At 39.8% G+C, this 18,827-nt stretch overlaps 1 protein-coding gene across 1 annotated transcript; it reads right to left on the minus strand.

The window, feature by feature from the left end:
- Window positions 1–10,076: 10,076 nt before the first annotated feature.
- On the minus strand, window positions 10,077–16,450 carry jam2b (junctional adhesion molecule 2b). Its single transcript, XM_069533481.1, has 10 exons — window positions 16,280–16,450; window positions 13,655–13,720; window positions 12,829–12,939; window positions 12,585–12,734; window positions 12,170–12,351; window positions 11,971–12,079; window positions 11,562–11,669; window positions 11,084–11,102; window positions 10,933–10,978; window positions 10,077–10,764 (listed from the first exon to the last, which is right to left on the minus strand). The coding sequence occupies exons 1-10, from the start codon at window positions 16,413–16,415 to the stop codon at window positions 10,726–10,728; spliced, it is 966 nt and encodes a 321-aa protein (XP_069389582.1). The 5' UTR covers window positions 16,416–16,450; the 3' UTR covers window positions 10,077–10,725.
- Window positions 16,451–18,827: the final 2,377 nt, after the last annotated feature.

Genomic DNA, 18,827 nt, shown 5'->3' on the forward strand with positions numbered 1-18,827 from the left:
TTGCATGTTACTACTATCATTATGAAAATGTTAGCATACTGCATAGATGTTTATAAAGATGGACAGGAAATTAAGCTAAAATATCACAGGTATGAACGCCTCCATCTTGTGCATCTGGAGCCAGAGTCTGCACAGTAGCGACTGGGAGATGGAATCATGGTAGCGAGGACACGGAATCCACCAATCACAAGGCAGTTTCACATGTCAATCCTGATACCCTGTTTTTATAACATCAAATACCAAATAAAATAAAAAACTTATCTGAAAATGAGAACATACATCAATGTGATAAGAACTACCTTAAATGCCAGAAACCATCTTCGAGAAAAATTGATTGGATATGTTCTTGTAGTTGTTGGTCCCATCTGCTAACATGGAGGAGGCAGAATTTATGACCTATATTGCAGCCAACCACCAGGTGGCAATGGACACTTTGGCTTCACTTTTGGGGAGCTGTCATGTCTTTATATACAGTCTATGGCGTAGTGACATTAGCATTTAGAACAGCTGTAAAACCAAATCAAACTCTTGCGTGGTGGTGAATTCTCGATGGTTTGTCAATTACACAGCTTTTCAGCAGCCAGCCTAAACTCTGTCTCCATCTTTTCCTGCCTGATTTCAGCTGTGACCTTCAGAGTGCACCTGCACACTGAGGAACAATAGAAGCTTTATTACCTGGAGACACACTGTGCTGTCTGCTCTACCTGCATTGTCTGCTTTTTTTCATCAGTATCACATCCTATTATATTTCCATAAAATATTCACTCACACATTGTTTGTGGTGCCAGTGGATTTTTGAATGAAATGTGCAGTCTGCAGTCACCGTGCAACTTTTAATATAACTGCAGTGATTCAGTGCCAAATTCATTACTTTTTTCTTCTCTGGATGAATAGCAGGTATATGGCGAGAGGGGGAGAATGTAATTCCTCTGGGCAAACATTAATTTTCTTGCTCTCTTTCGCTCCCGTAACACAGTCTGTAGACATAACACATAGTTATGATATTGTCCTTGGTTGAATGGATTCCTGCCTGCGCTGCAGAGGACTCATAAGTCTGGAAGTGCAATCAGCTGGAGAGACAGAATAGACAGGGGAAGAGAAGCACCAAATCTCACTGATATACTTCAAGACTGTGCCAAATGCTCCAGGGCTGGCTATCTATTAAACCTGTTAAAGCCTGCGAGCGTGCTGAAAATATTACATGCAGTGAATATCACAGGAAAAGCAAATACCACTTAGGTAGATTCATTGTAGAAGTGGAGATTTAGAAATGTTAGGGCTCATATTGTTAATGTAAAGTTGATTAGTTTGCTAATATGACATTTGTTTCAAAGAAGTTTAAGAAAGGAATAAAAAAGGTAAAACATCTGTCACAATAATAAAAAACAAAAATCCAATGACTAATAAAAGAGTCTTGATTATCTGGTGAAATGAGTACGAGGTGTGCCATTCTTGTTCATGATGTATCGTGTTTTTTGGTCCTCACTATTAAAAGATGATAAAACTACAATATGAGAGGAGTCAAAGATTAATGCATTATCAATTAACCCACATTAAAACTTTACTGTTTTGATTCAAACTCACATTGCATCCTAATCAGTAGTTACCTGTTTGCACTGGAAACACACTGCCTGCTCAACACCAAACAGCGGGCAGCTGTTTGCATTTAGCTGTTGAACATGTCATTGACTGTTTAGCATATAAAGATCAAGATATTTCATGCAGTGAATACTGTACTCCCAATCAACTAAATTAATGAAAATGTTGCTCTGAAACGGCTGGAGGTGTAAATAAACTACAGAAAATGCCGATTTAAAAAAAATACAAAAAATATTCCAAAAGAACCTAACCTCAAATAACCTAACCTTAATTTCTTGATAATGAGCAACAGGAATTCATGATACATCCTATGTTCATTCTTGTATTTAATCATTTAAGTTGTATTTTGTTCCCTTGTAGATATGTGTAACAAAATAATCAGACATTGTTTTTTCCACTGCTGTCTTCACGCTTCTTCCTTTTATTTATTTTTTTCCAACCAGATAAGCTGAATTTGTCACTATCTCTGTTGTTCTGTCAAGGTCACTCTGGCTGATAGGAGGGTGGGGGGGCACCAGAAAGACAACACCACTAATCGAGACAAGAGAGAACCAAGCTACAATCAAACATAGACCTCTTGCAGAAAACAGACAAAAGCGTGATAAAAGCAAAAGAAACATAATCATAGGAGGGAAGCAAGGAATCTGATAAATATACCCTTTGTGAGAAAGGGACAAAGAGAAGCTATGTGGACGAGAAATTAGAGAGGAAAAAAAGCAGAGCACAGACAGAGTGGGAGAGGTGGATGGAGAGAGGCGGCAGAAGGCAGGATGGAGTAGATGGAGAAGTGCGGGGCGGAGGTATTTTTAACATGTTCTAATCAGAGCCAGCACATCAAATGTGCCCTGTTGCGAAGACGCCCTCTCAGTTAATCAGAACGGAGAAATACAGAGAGAAGTTGTTCTCTGTCGCCAGAACAGAGCCAGACTCAAAAATATTCCGAGGATTTGGTGCGTGCAGAATACGGAAATGAGGACAATATTCACGAAATTCTCCTCCTTGCTTAAATCTTTTCCACATGAAAGGGTCTTCCTGTAGACTGGAGGGTTTAATAAGATGTGTGGGGGGTTGTCTTCAGCCAGCTCACTGGGCTGAGGAGGGCTGAGCAAGAACAGGAGGGGGATGAGTTGTGTCTGAGGGCAGGAGGAGGGTGGACTCAGAGAGGATAAAATCGCTCTCCTTCATGTTTGCTCACATTTTCTGAACGTTCTGCGGAGCTGCGGCTCAAACGGCTCCTACTCCTCAATCTATAATCCAGCAGGTGGAACTTTGTCAACTCTATAATGAATCCCAGCAGATTAGCGGAGACAATTATTCTAATCCAGAGAACACTCAACTAAACCTGGTCCTCTTTTAATTAACCAATCAGCTAAAATAACAGTGGAACTTTTAAAACAGCCCTCAGGCTGTATCTCTCTGCCGACTGGTACAGATTCAGTCCCTCCACATGTTTCTGAGATACTACATTTACAATAATTTAAGTTCACCATGATCTTTGACCTTTTATCATTAAAATCTAATGTGTTAATATTTGAGTTGTCAAAATTTGAAGACATTCTCTACAAGAAGAGGAGAGATATCATGTTCAAAACGTGTCAAAATCTCGTTTTATGAGGCCAACATGACCCTGACCTTTGACCACCAAAATCTAATCTGTTCATCCATGAGACCAAAACATTTTTACCAAATTTGAAAGAATTCCCTGAGAGAGTTTCTGAGGTATCGCATCCACAAGGTAAAAATAAATGTGATTCATGAGGTCACAGTGACCTTGAATTTTGACCCCAAAATAAATCAGTTTGTCCCCACATTCAAGAGACCCTTTGAAACAAATTTGAAGAAATTCCCTCAAGACGTCGTTTAGATTTTGAGTTCATAAAACTAAAACATGTTCTGTCCTTGACCATTGACCTTTGAACACCAAACAAATCTATTCATTTGTGAGTCTAACTGATCTTTTTAATTTGAACAAATTCCCTCAAAGAGATCTCGATATATTGTCTTCACAAAATGGGACTGACGCAAGCAGAGGCATTGGCAGCGTGTCCTTCCAGGTCTTGTACAAACAACTTGACATCAATGCATTTTCCCAGCATGCCGTGCATTTGAATTACAGCATTGTTTTGAAAATGCAGCCAGGATAGTTTGGGCTCCTGCCTGTTCTCTGTGACGAATAAATTGTTTCCCTTGCCTTTTTATGGCTTTGATAAATATTCATCTTGCCTGCGTCCTGCTGCAGTGCAGCGTGTTACAGAGCCGAGCTGTGAGCGATATTGATGAGCTGTGGGTCTGTGAATGCTCAAATCACACAGCAATCAGGCCTCATCATGGCTCCTGCGACCAGGCGATTAGTGCGTGCTTAGCATTCAGCTACAGCTCGAGTTCTTCCTCCAATAGGGCGTGACTTCACCCCGGCCATTAGCTCGATAAAGTCATGCTTATAATGGTCGTCGTTTGGCGTTTCACATACTGATGGGATGTACTGTGATGTGTTTCACAAGCTCTGCTCAAGTGACAGGCAGTCTAATCCAATACAGAGGCGTTAAGTAGCATCCAGAAAGTGGTGGGACAGTGCAGTGGCTTGTATGCAGTCGCACACTTCCAGCCAGTGAAACCGGTTGGGGGTGGGATTGCGCAAGACTTAAAATGCTTCTCGGGGGCTGGATAGTGGAGGTTATTATCCGAAGAATCATGACAGGAATTCAATAACAGGCTTTTGTCCTATGAAATTTCACTCTTCCCATAAGGATCCTTCTGTTTCTGCATCCCTCTCTGCTCCCTCCTCTCTCTCTCTATCCCTGCGCTCCTCTGGGGGGAGTGATTTAAAAGCATAATACTGAGAGTACTTGAGTGCTGAGGATTGCTCTTGAATGCTAAGCAGTCTGATCAAATACACACACTGCAGCACAGGATCCTAGGTACTGATGGGCATGGAGGAGCACACATACTGACGGTACTGAACAAGCATACTGTACAGTGCACACGTTCTATTTAAAGATATAACGACTCAATCTATGTTGTATATTTCAGTGACTTTTATACTTTTCCAACATGTTTTCAATATTCATATGCCTATGAATAGATCCATCCAAGCTGTCCATCATGGCGTTTCAACATGAACACGAACACATAAGCATTAGAAACACCTCAAATAACAGAAACCCAAAAACACATTTGATGTGTAATTAGACTTTTTAGTTTATGGACTATATCCCATCCACTAACATGGATGAGGCGAGATTTGTGACGTATATAAAGACACTTTTGACGTGCTGTCATGGGGTCCATCTTTATACAGTCTATGGTGTTGGAAAATACATTATTGAACATTTCGATCTGCTGTCAGCTACATTATAAATAATGTATTATGTTTTTATATGCTGCTTATTATTGCCAAAGTTTCCACATTTGTACAGTATATCCACTCACTCACTAACTATAATGTGACAGCATAATTTTCCACCTCATTGCTATTTAGCAGCACTACACAGTCAGCTGCACATTATTGAGATGATGCTCTGAAAAGCTGACCAGTGCTCTGGACGACACACACTCAGACCCACACATCCTCTGAGCTGAGGCAGCAAATCACTGTTCTGCATCTTCTAACCTCTGCTTCTCCATTATCTGTTTCAGCCTAATATTTGCTTGTTTCCTCTGACTCTTCTACCACACTAACTTTTCTTTCAGTTTTCCACTGTTGTTCAGATAAAACTAAACATTTAAATACTTCATCCTAAACTGATTACGATGGCAATTTTTCACTGTTTACGCAATTTGTCATGGCTTCAGCCCTCATCAGCGGTGTCCTCGATTTCTCTCAGAGACTTTGAGAATTCAAGTCTGCGTTTAAGCAGCTTTTTCATTTTGGCTCCTGATAAAAGTCAGATCTGTTGACTGAATTTGTCAAACAAATAGTTTTAATACATCTGCGATTAACAAACCTACTTGGCATTCAGGACGCAGAAGTAATGTAAAGCTCTCTCTCTCTCTCACTATCTCTCTCTCCCTCACACATACACACACATGCACAGATAAAACATTTCTTCTGTAAAACATTTTGCCCACACTGTTTCTTTTTGAATGCTCAAATAAGTACAATGCTGCTGTGGGAGTAACAGTCCTGACTAATTGGCTCTGCATAAGGACAGGATTCTCTCTGTGCATGTGTGTGTGAGTGTGTGTGTGAGAGAGAGAGAGTGTTTGTGTGTAGTGGTAAAACCTTTTCCATTCACTTTCTGTTGTAATTATAGTCTTGTGAGTGAACAGTGCTGAATAAGAGCACAATACAGACAGCAACATTTGTCATGCACACACACACACACACACACACAAAGCAGCTTGGTATTGTACAACAACCTCAGTATAAAGATTTAATGAAACTGGAGGGGATGTCGTCTGGTAGGGTTTAAATGTTTAAATGTTGCTATTTCTTTCTGCCGCAGTGGGAGGACAGAGTTTCCTGTGGTAATCCCTGTGTCAGTGGTCGATTTCCCAGAGGCACAAATACATCAATGGCTGTATGATGTAAGCTCTGCATAACCCATGAGTTGCCGATGCAGAGGGAAGAAGTGCAAAAATATGGGAGGCAAGAATAAGAATAAACTGAACTCACAAGAAAGAAGCAGGTTCATTTTTCTGCAGAGAAATAATTGTTAAAAAATTAAAAGAACAGCTTCCTTAGAGCTAGTGTGCCATGTGTTGTGCCACCTGTTAGTAGGTGAGCCGTGCTCAGGGGAGCTCCACTCCAAGTACACATGGAGGGTAAGGTTGGGCCGCACAGAGAGGAGAAAGTCTGGGAGGAAACCTGACTTGAGGCTTAATTTAACATCTGAGAAGAAAAACACTGGTACTGACATAGATTTCATTTGACAGCCACCACCCACTCACACTCAACTGCTCTCTCTCTTTTTCACTCTCTCTCTTTTATTTTAACACACTCTCCCTCTCTTTCTTCTGTCGCTATCTGACAGATTCACACACAGACACACACTTAAAGAATGTGATGTAACAGCCCCCTGGAGCTGTAATCCACAGCGAGCATCCATAAAGAAGGCCTGTTAAGATGTTCAAAAGAAACCACAAAAAAATGTAGCGGCCAGTTGAGCAGTGCCATTAACCAGCCACCAGATCTGGATGTAACAGTCTGTGTGTGTGTGTGTGTCTCCTTGGGTTTATCAGTTGGGTACTTCCAGTCACAGATGTTATGACGCCGGCCGCAGCAGTAAAGTGCAGTGACTAAAGGTCCCTAAATGGAATTGTATGTGACTGTCTGCAAAATACAAACCAGGAACTCCAGTTGGTCAATTTGCATGTGTGATGTTTCATTTTTGTTTCTGATGAATTTAAATTTGCAAAGCTAAACTGCAAGATTATTATTATATATCAGTACAGCTCTATGATAAATTCAACAGGAGGGTAATAGGTTTTTACAGAACGCCTTATTTATGATTATAATCAGTGTTGGAAAGTAACGCAGTACATTCATTTCAAGTACAGTTTTGAGGCAGTTTTGTTGCATTTTATTTTGCTGCTTTACTTGACTATCGACTATCTGACTTGAAGAGAACTCAGAGGAGAGCACACCTCCACCAATGCCCAATGGTCCTGTTAAATTCAATCAAGCTGCACCAAATCTCCCACAGTCTTAAATATCGGTCCCCTAAACATTGATCCATGAATTATTCTCTGGGAAAGAGGTGAAAATGTCAATAAAAAAGCCCTATCTCTCAATATTATGGGTTCTAACCCTACTCATACCGCATCCTTCCACCAAGCTTCCTGTAAATCCATCCGGCAGTTTTTGTGTGATGCTGTGGACAAACAAGATGAAGTGATGTCAACATGATCTCATTGGCGGAGGGAAGCAATGGGGAAAAGTAACAAAGTACAATTCCTTAAGCTCCATACTCACGTCAGTTCCAGGTACTTTAATTGAATATTTTCAATCCATGCTACTTTCCTTTTTGTTGCTTTATTCTCTCTTTGATTGATATTGATAATCTCATTCTACATGTAAAAATATCAATTAAATTATAAAACATAGGTTTTTACATGGTTCTTAAATTCATTCAGCAGCGACCTCAAACTGACAGAGTCCTAAATAAACATTGTGCGAGAAGCTCGGAGCGCTGCAGCTGATCTTAGCATCATGGAGACAGACTGGAGTCACATCATGGAGGCCGCTCCACAAAAGAACTGAGGCGAGTTCTCTGAGAAGCTACCTGACAAAGCAAGGGTGCAAATGTAGGAAACTCAGCTGACAAATAAAAAGTATTTTGCAACATTATTTATATAAGCTGAAACTTGCTCAGGTTTTAGTTGTGCAAAGCTCTGCTTGAAATGACATGTTGTAATACAGATGATAAAGTTGTTACTTGTCCAGAAAACAGACGGACAGGAGAAGTGAAAGAGAAATCAAACCCAGTCAGTCCACACCCACGCAGTCCCGAGAGAAGACGAAATAAAGAGAAGTAATATTCATGTGGGTGGACCATGAGAGCAGGGTCCTTGAACTATACCCATAATGATAAAGTATAAAACAGTCTGAACGATCGCCACCTCAACAAGCTACATTAAAACGCAGCTTTAGGTCGAACATGATTAGTAGTTTTATTGATTTGAAACCGCAGCACTTTTATTCACAAAGGAGATTTTTACATTGTACTAAACATTCTCAATATTTCTTCCCTCACTGGTTTACGACACAAGTAATATCCACAGTATTTTCAGTCGAGAGCAGCAACATTTAGTGTGAAGCACTGACACAAAAAACAAGAGCAAACTGGACTCCAGCTAAAACAGTAAACCATCACAACAAAAACTAACTTCAGGTATAACAGGTGCATGAGAATACAAAAAGAAACTGGCCAGATTTGAGTATCATCATATTCTTGCAATTATTTCAAAAGCGTTTTATTCATACTTTTATTCAGTCGGGATCTATAACAAATATCTGCTCCTGTTTGCCGGATCTGGGCCACATGTAAGCAAAAGAAATACATCATGCCATCTTTTTGGGCCTTATTCACCATTTACCACATGGGGCACTTTAGGTTCGTATCAACATTACATTTTGACTAAAAGCACTGCATGTTTGCCAATAAAGGCCCAAATTTGTTTTGGCATATTTGTACGACATTTGCTTATTTCAAGTGGGCCACTTGAGACTCACATCCGTTTTGTGCCGCATCATTGCCTGAAGTGGCCCACATCCGGATACTATCGGGGCATTGTGACATTGTCAATATGTATTGTGAGAATATGAATGTATGATGATGTGTATAAATAAGTAACTGAGCTTCCATCGTGAATTGCCTTTATACACTATGCATGAAATATAAGAGGAAAGCCAGTGTTCATATAGTTCAAACTCAACATGCATATCATTTTCCTGTAATCGTTGCATTTCCCTTTAACTGAAGTGACAGAGCAAAATGTGCATGTTTTACAGCTCACTCTTTCCTTACAGCTGCAGTAAGTGATCACAAAGGTCTGAGCCATTAAGCGAGTCATAGCACATCAATGGTGTGCACTTAAAGTGATGGTCAGAAAAGGTTATGACTGCCTGCAAGAATAGATCCATTACTGGTCCTCACACTGTAGCTGTGAAAAGCCAAATGTGAACATATCCAGAATGTGTTGGTAGTAACATGAGTCAAACCTTTAAATCTGCAGTGCAGACACTGAACATGCAGCAAACACGTGGAAGAGAAGCCATTAAAAAAATCAGGGCTTCTTCAAGACTTTAATTTATGGGCATCATAATAAGCAGGACGACGAGTACAAAGGGAAGAGAACAATAGTGCCACTGTTCTTTCACTGATAATGAACAAAGGGTGGCATCTCAGCTGAAAGCCTATAGTCTGTGATGTGAGCACATCCAGTCAGGAGTGTGGCGCCATCTAGTGGTCTCTTCCAGGGAAGCTGGCTGAGAGCACATGCTGAATAAAATACAGAATAAGAGATACATAATATTTCAATAGTTAAAATGGCATGTACTTCAATACAATTATGAAATGCAATATTTCAATATTTTCATTTTATCCCATATTATACTTCTACTTGATCTACTATATCTACTATATACTACAAAAGTATACTTTTTTTGGCACTAATTTTAAAGTATGTTAAAGTAACCCATAGTATACACTTTGACTAATAACAATATAAATGAATAATGTGTTATGATACAAAGCACAATAATACTCTGAAGTGTGTGGTGTTTCTGCACAATGAATACTTTCCATATATTTAACTACTGATCATTTTCATGTATCTTTATTTAACATTATGAATGTTTTTAAGCTTTTAAATTATGATATTACTTAATATTCTTTAAACTTCTTCATTATGGCTGCATATCCAATAATTCATATTCGTTAGCCTGGGGATGGTTTTTGTATTTTATACCCATCAGAGGTCCCATTCCCTCCATTGGACTTTGTGACAATAAAACACAAAACAATGTGCAGCAGTGATGTGCAGATTTTTATTTATATTTCTTTAATGATCAGGAAATAGACTCATCAAATATTTGAGTGTATCATGTTTCAGTGTATGCAGACACCTGTTCATTTTTCACTCAATTCACATCATAAAAATTTATACAACCAAAGTTTCACACAGGACAATTTCAACATGAGATAAACATACAAACAGGTTTATAAAAATATATAAAAAATAACAAGTGATATCTCTGTATGTAGATAAGTGAATGCATTGTGAAGGATACAATCATTTGTGACGAGAAATATACAGTCTTTGCCCTAATTATTATGGATAGTTACAGTTAACAGCCTATAGGTGGCGATGGAGAGCCAAAAACTATGTAACAAGTGAACAACAAGGAAAAAAGATTGAACAAGATTTTCAAAAATGTCTAAGCACACTAAAAAAAGATTATGAAATATATATCACATCATTATAAAAACAGTTGAGCTGAATTTTCAATTTACAGGAGATTAGGATAAAGGAAACTTTCAAACTGGCAACACACAGACGGCCACTTTTTAGGAGGCAGCAAAGTTTTTGCAGAAATCGCTGGTTTTGCTTGATATCAGATGATACGACTGTGTATGTGTGTCCAAGGCTTTGGATGATCTGAAGACCGACTCTGTTTCTTTCTTAGATCATGAAGGACTGAGTTTGTTTGTAATGCTTGAGCTGTAGAGAGAGAGAGAGACAGAGAGAGACAGAGAGAGGGGCAAACAATGAATCATTTCCTTTCATTTGGGTTATCAGTGACTTCTCAACAGCGTTTAATAGCGACGCAAATTCACGTCAGCGAGCAAAACAAGCCCTGTCCTGATAACAGCCACTTTGATCACTCACGTTGCGGCTGGGAGGAGGAGGAGGCCCCGGGTTGTACGACTTGTTGCTGAAAGACAAAGGGTGGCGGTTGAGCCTGAGTTCATTAGCGGTCATAGACACATCCCAGCTACAGGCGGAACAGACTCGAGAGGCTGAAAAGTGAGATGCTCACCTTTTTGTCCTTTTTTCTTCTGTTCAACGACACAACAAAGAGCAGAGGACAGTGAAAAGAGTTAATATCTTCAATTATCAATATCATACCTGATGACGGACATTTTACTCATTACTTGCAGTACCTAACAGTGAGGAATATATCTACCTAAGTAACCTGCAGAGTATTCTGTACTTCAACATTACTATTTTCTGGGCTAAAACACGCTCTCAGAAAAAGACTTTTCCAGACAAAACACAAGATGATTTTACAAATTATGATGCATTCATTAAACTACAAATCAAAAATTAAAAACACACACAACCTGAAAATGCTATTAGATTATTATGTAACCTGTCAAGTTTATTTTTCTATTTTGTTAATGTGAAATTATTCATTGTTCTGACTCACATTTATTTATCAGAATCAACATATTCAATATGGAAAACATGGTAAAGCACACACACACACACACACTCAATAAGAGCACACTACTCACTCCTGCAGCAGCCTCGGCGTCGACACACACACACACAGATGCAGCAGAAGACAGTGAGCGTCAGAAAAGCTGCAGCACCTGCTATCAACACTGTCGTATTCAAGGGATCTGGGAAGAAGGTAAAGAAATCATTTCATCAGTTTCCTGTGAGTGGATCAAACACCTGCGAGTCTCAGCTGTCAATCATTTCACCCCGTTTCTAAAGCAATAAACTAAACCCTAACCAAATTAACACTTGAAAATGCAACACAATCAAACCATTAATCAGAAAAACAGTTTACTGCAGCCAACCACCAGGTGGCACTCAAGGCGCTTTAGCTTCACTTCCGGGGCGCTGTCACGACGGCCATCTTTATAAACAATCCTCGATCGAGACATGTGAATGCCAACATGTATCAAAACAACTTACATTCAATAACGTTGAGTTGTTGGGCCACACAACTCTTGGGCGCCCCCGCATTGTTGGAGGACTCACAGCGGTACATCCCTGTGTCTGTTTTGGTCACGCTCTTAAACTTCTGCTCCAAACAGACGAAAAGAAGAGAAATGAGCACAGCAACAACGAGGAGATGTTGTTTGTGTGTTCAGATGTTTTCGGCCTCACTCACCAGTGTGCCTGTGTGTGTGTCGATGCCGTACACAGTGTCGGCCGTGGCCGTCAGGGCCTTGTTGTCTTTGTACCAGCGGTAGGTGGCAGGAGGAACGCTCAGCTTGTCCTTGCAGAGCAGGTCGAGGCCTGAGCCCACGAACACGGAGCTCGGCACCTCACAGGACGGCACATGAGGAGGCACTGAGGGGAGAAACACTGCATTCGTCTTTTCAAGTACAAAATCCATTTAATTAAAGAATTCATATTTGTTGTTTGGTGGATTTAGTCTGGTCAATTATTGTTCAAACAACTACATGCATTCAAATGAATTCATCTGATTAGATGGATGGATGGATGGATGGATAGATAGATAGATAGATAGATAGATAGATAGATAGATAGATAGATAGATAGATAGATAGATAGATAGTTACCCAGCACATTGAGGGTCACAGACATCTCTCCCAGTTTGACGTGGTCGTTGAGGGCGGTCACCTCACAGCGATACTCGCCCGAGTCTTTCTGAGTGACCGAGTGTAACATCAGCGTCGCTCCATCAATGCTCGCCCGTCCTGCGTAAGGCCCTGAGGTGAAGATGACCAGAAGTTGGCCACAGTTTCACCAAGTGTAATATAGGGATGAAAGGATGATGATTTTGAAACCAGGGGAGTCACTCACCAATAAATCTTTTATCAAAGTAAACGTATGACACACTCTTTCCTTTCTTCTTCCACTCGATCCGAGGGTTTTGTTCCGTCTCTGTCCTGAACTCACAGGACAGCAGAGCATCTGACAGGACGGGAAACACAACTTTATACAAGGTGCTTTTACTTTGAAATCTAATAAGTACAGAGTATAATACTGTCCGATGTATAATTAAGTCTGTTTTACAGTCACTGATGTTTTTTTGCTCATTTCCTGTGTTAATTTACCAACATTTTCATCATGAAATAAGACACCGGCTGTTTCCCCTTCACCAATGTCCAAGAAAATATTAGAAATTCAAGCTGTCATCTTGTATTCACATTAAATAAGATATGTGTGTTTTAAAGTGAAACAGTGTTCATCTGTTTTGTATTGATTTTTCCATTCATTTGGTTGAGTTGTTCTGACATGAGAAGCCTTCAAAGAGCAGATATTAATCTAAAATAAATGATTCATAAAAAATTATAGATGTAATTATCAATAGATAAAATGATAACTTCGTATGTATATGACATTTAGGTAAATTGAGTAGATTCAGTGACAGTAGGAATACATAGATTGTAATCTGACTTTAAGGACTGAATCTTTAAATATAATAAAACTTGAAACTTTCTTTTGTTGTCATAGTCTTGTTTTCTCTCTTTTTTCCTGTCATTTAAAATTTAGATGGCAAACATTCACTGGAAAATATATTAAATCAAAGTGAATCAATAAGATATAAAATAAAACAAGTGTTCAGTGACATCAGCCAACACAGATAAGTGATGAGAGGAAAGAGGAAACATTGAAACAGTCTCACCTGTGTGCTCGTGGACCTCTACATGAGTCTTACTGCTGCTCACAGTCACTGACAGACAGACGGGAGCTGTAGGGAGAGGAGGGGTCAGTTCATTTACTCGGGAACTAAGTTTTCTGATGATTCCGACACCACATGAACACACAGTCTACACATCAGAGTCATGGATTCACACTGAAAGAACACACATCCTGACCATATAGAAAAAAAAAGGTACACAAACTTTTTTTGTGTAACCTGTAATGAATTCCAGCCTGAACCTTTAACTAACGTCTCAACATTCAAACAGACAATAGAAGTACTGAGGACAAGTCAAAATGTGTTTTAAAACTGAAACTGGTCCTCACAAAGAAGGCAAGAGATCCTATAGACACACACACACACATGAACATACAGAGTGTGAAGCTACATCCTGGTGGTACCAGGAGCGGTGGTGTGTAGGAATGCAAGTGATGGATGACGCTCTGACAAGCTGCTTTATCCCAACCTGATAACCTCTCTGTGATCTGTCCCTCACACACACACACACACACACACACACAGACACACAGACAAACAGACAGTATCTATGCAAGTGTGTGTGTGTGTGCGTGTGCGTGTGCGTGTGTGTGTGTGTGTGTGTGTGTGTGTGTGTGTGTGTGTGTGTGTGTGTGTGTGTGCGCGCGTGTGTGTGCGTGTGTGTGCGTGTGTGTGCGTGTGTGTGCGTGTGTGCGTGATTGCTGTGCACATGCATGGAAAGCATGCTTTTCTTATTATACAAAGCATGTCTGTATGGCGGTAACCTTACCCTTCTCAGCTGGCACAACACATACACACACACACACACACACACACACACACACACACACACACACACACACACACACACACACACACACACTCAACCACACACACACAGTATTGCACACTTGTTAGGCTCTACACTGATTGAACCCTGAACTCTCTGCACCGTAGTATTTACTTTGACCTTCGTCCAAACCTAAACATTCTAAACATTACTTTGACTCAACATCAAATCAGAATCATGACAATAACTTCATCTTAACTTGTGCAAACACAAGAGTGAGATAAAATACAATGCTAACACAAATGTTCTCTATATATATGTATATACAGAATCATATTGTCCATAGTCGATGTTTTAAATGTTATTACTTTGACGTGTTTTTTTTATTACTGATTATATTAAAATGTTGTGAAGTTTACAGATGTGCTGTCTTTTTTTACATCCAACACACAGGAAACTAATGAAAAATGTATTCGGCCCAAAATGTTCCAAACATTTTCCAGCTCTGTCCAAACGGAACAGGATGGTTTCAATCTTTTCATCTCCAAGAGGTCCTCATGGGTAAATTCAAGAAAGATCAAAACACAAACACACACACACACACACACACACACACATGCACACACACACGCTATCAAAGCTGTGACATAAAGCATCTTGTCTGGAAAATAGCCTCTTCCTTTAAAAAACAACTTCAAATGCAATTTCTTTCCAGATAGCCGTTTTCATCTCAGTCCAATTAACAGCAGGGTCATTCAGGGGCTATCACACACTCCTCTGCTCGGCCATGTAATGCGTCTCATCAGTCCGTGGATCTTGGGTTCAAACGGCATCAGAGCGGGCTCAGTGTAAACATGGAGCCCAGAGCACAACCACTCCCTGGACAATCTCAGCCCCTGATGCACATGACACCTCCTCCCTGTTTGTGTTGCTTATGCACATGTAACAATGCCAATTATACAGCAGAGTCCAGTGTGCCTATGTAATGTTTATTGTTATAGTAACACAATCTGTTTAGTTATAACCTGACATATCAGCCTCCATTGCCAGTATAAGGAAAGTTTCTGTACCCCACCTCCACTTTTGGGGGACCCCTCCTTATAAGGGTGTGTATAATTTTATATAAAGCATTATTGCGATTAAACCTTATAAAAAAACACTTTGATCATTACAATTCATAAAGGGGCTGAGTGGGAACGGTTAGGGAGGTCAGGTAGAATGACAACTTGAAACGTTAAGGTACATTTTGGGGGGACAGGGTGTTTTTTTCTCAATTCAAAATTATGTAAAACAAACTTGAAAAGAGACACATTAAAGTATATTTCAGCTAAAAGTTGAATTTATTGCAATTTATGTGTCATCTCTTCAAAGTATTGATAGTAAATAGTATTGTTGAAATATTGGGTTTAAGGGTATTGCAGCAGTTTTTTAAGGTTCGGTTTTGCATTTTTAAAATCAATGGTTGGACCCTCAGTCTTCCTCTCACCGGTGATTTGTGGACAGTCCCTTACTGTAGCATTTGTTAAATACCTTACATGAGTTTTCTATGTCTTGTGCACACCCTTAGAAACTTTATGATTTTTCTAAAATTTATTTTAGACACAATTGGACAAAAATCTTCAAAGCTGCATGTTAATAAAAGCTAAAATGGAAATTCACCAGAGTGTACATAAAGGGTGAAATGTAAAAAATCCCCCTCAACATATGTGCATGTACACATCATTCAGTACCACCTCTGAAAACCTTCTGCAGTGGGTCTTTAGGTAATAAACCCCATCACAGCTTATGTTCTCATTATTAATAAAGATTCAAACTATTTTTAAATCAGAAGACAAACTTACTGCAGAGTAAAGTGATGAGAAGCGGCAGCAGCAACATCGTCATGGTGTCCATGTCCAGAAGTTTTGATCCGTCCTGTTGTTGCAGCGTCAGATTCAGTTTTCCTCCAAACTTTCTGCAGCAGCTTCTTACGCTCATCTGCAGCGTGCACAGGGCGCGTCCACGACAACTGCCAGGGAGCGCGCACAGGCGGGGGAGCTGCTGGTGTCCTGAAGCTCAGAGTCACGTGAGCTCAGATGCTTCTAATGACCTGCTGCTGTTATGTGTTGGTAGTATTCCATGTAGTATCATTACGACAAATACAACAAATCTCTGATACACTCACTGATATTTATTATTTGAATCTTGATTCTGTTTTGAGGTACTTTGTACGGTTGCCCTGATACGGTGGCCCCGCAATGCAAATCGCAAAGGCTAATGGGAAAACAGTACTGCAAAAAACACGTCAACAAATAAATAAACAAAAAACGAAATCAAAAATCACACAGCATAATAAATTGGAAAACACAACGTCAACACAGACAACACAACGTCAATTAGCAAAACACAACGTCAACACAGACAACACAACGTCAATTAGCAAAACACAACGTCAACACAGACAACACAACGTCAATTAGCAAAACACAACGTCAACACAGACAACACAACGTCAATTAGCAAAACACAACGCTAAATCAGAAAACAGGGCGTAAAAAAATATCCAACGTCAACAACACAATGAAAGAGAGCGACAGCAAACACAACACACTGCTAAGTTCTGACAGAAAAGGGCGTATCTGTTGTCTGTGTTTGATCCCCTTGTCCCGGCTGTAATTTCTTTTTCTGGATAAATTATTTTCTTCCTGTTTAAAAGATGGACAGAGCATTTGTCCAATCACTGACGATCCTTGTGGACAGCAGGTACCTCCTGTTTTATTTGGAAGTTAGGTCGTGTTTTGGGAAATGTTGTTGTGTTTTCCCTCTGTTGCACTTCAGTGCACAACAATAAAATGTGTAAATAAACAACACATACACAACCGAGAAAACATCGTCATCAGTTAGACAACACATCTACAGCAAATAGAAAACGCACTGCAAATATTTATTCATACTTCAAGGTGAGGACCATTCATCTGTATTTCTGAAATGATTCTTAGTTAAAGTGTGACCAGATGAAACTGGTCAGTGAGCTGAGTGTTTTCCACACGTCCTCAGTGATGAGTGTAATCGGAGGTGCAGAGATGAAACAGCTGCTGGTTGAGCTACTGTGTCCTTGGCTATTAGGTTTCCCTGCAGCAGCGGCAGCCACACAACAGGCCATTGTCGCTCAGTCTGGTTAATGTGCACACATGCTTGCATTTGTGGCCATATGCACACACAAAGACCCACACAGGGGCCATACATGCGGGCACGTGTGCATGAACACAAGCGGAGAACGAGAGTGATATACGGACTCACAAAACCTCAGCTGCAGCACCTGTTCACGATCAACGGTCCCAGCTGCTGCGCTGTGACACACTGATGTCATGTAACACACAGTGAGACACACACGCAAACACACGTCCACCGCGACACACATGGCCGCTCGGCGATCACAAACATGTTCCACACAAACAAACTGTCACACATTCTAGATTTAGATTCCAGATGGTGGACTTTAAATGTGTTGTGATGTTCGACAACTTTTTACTGTATAAAATTCAACACAGTTCTGTGACTGGTTTGTATCAACTCAGACTAAATTTGTTCTGTGACATGGACACGTTAACGTTAGCCTCAAGCTAAACTTTAGCTGATTTTACAACTGACCCTCTGTGTGTTTAAGATCAGTGGAGTTCCTCCTAAATCTATTTTAATTGACCAGTTTTACATATTGTTTCAGAAAGTAATGAGAATTGTACGGTGAAGTATTGAAGTAATAAGAAAAAGAGTGTTTCAGAGTAAAGTCATCATTAAATCTTTAATCTCTCATTTTACAAAGAATATTTTTATCTTTTCTTGACATGTGGTAAACTTTGGATTTATTTGTAAACATAACTTTACCTGTTCAACATTTTTGACCAGTTTTTGGTAAACGAGACCACAGATATTGGCACATGTGAACAAATCAACCCCTGACCTACAAAGTTTAATCAGTTCATCTTCGTCCAAGTGAATGTGAGAGAAATTCCCTCATGAGGTTTTATAGCATACAACCTCTTAACATATGTTAATAACAAACAGCAACACAATGTCTCCACTGGATGTTCGCTGACATATAAAGGCATCAAAACTCAGATTTTCAGAGCAGGAAAACAGTCTGAGGAAAGAAATTAGAATTTAGAATTTGACTAATTAAGAAAACTGAGCTCAATATTATTCTGTGAACTTTTCTTTTTGGACACGAGGAACAACTTTCACACATTAAAGATGAGTTAACATTGATTTATACATCACAGGGAAGCAAATCTGTTCCCTCCTCCTCACAGTCTGTCTTCTTTACCTTTTTTAACCAGCAGCATTTCGTGGCATCACTGAGAAACAGGAAATAATAAAAAGTGATTTCACCAGAGCTGCTCTGTGTGGGGT

Source organism: Paralichthys olivaceus, chromosome 10 (genome assembly GCF_024713975.1).
Source record: "Paralichthys olivaceus isolate ysfri-2021 chromosome 10, ASM2471397v2, whole genome shotgun sequence".
Lineage (NCBI taxonomy): Eukaryota > Metazoa > Chordata > Actinopteri > Pleuronectiformes > Paralichthyidae > Paralichthys > Paralichthys olivaceus.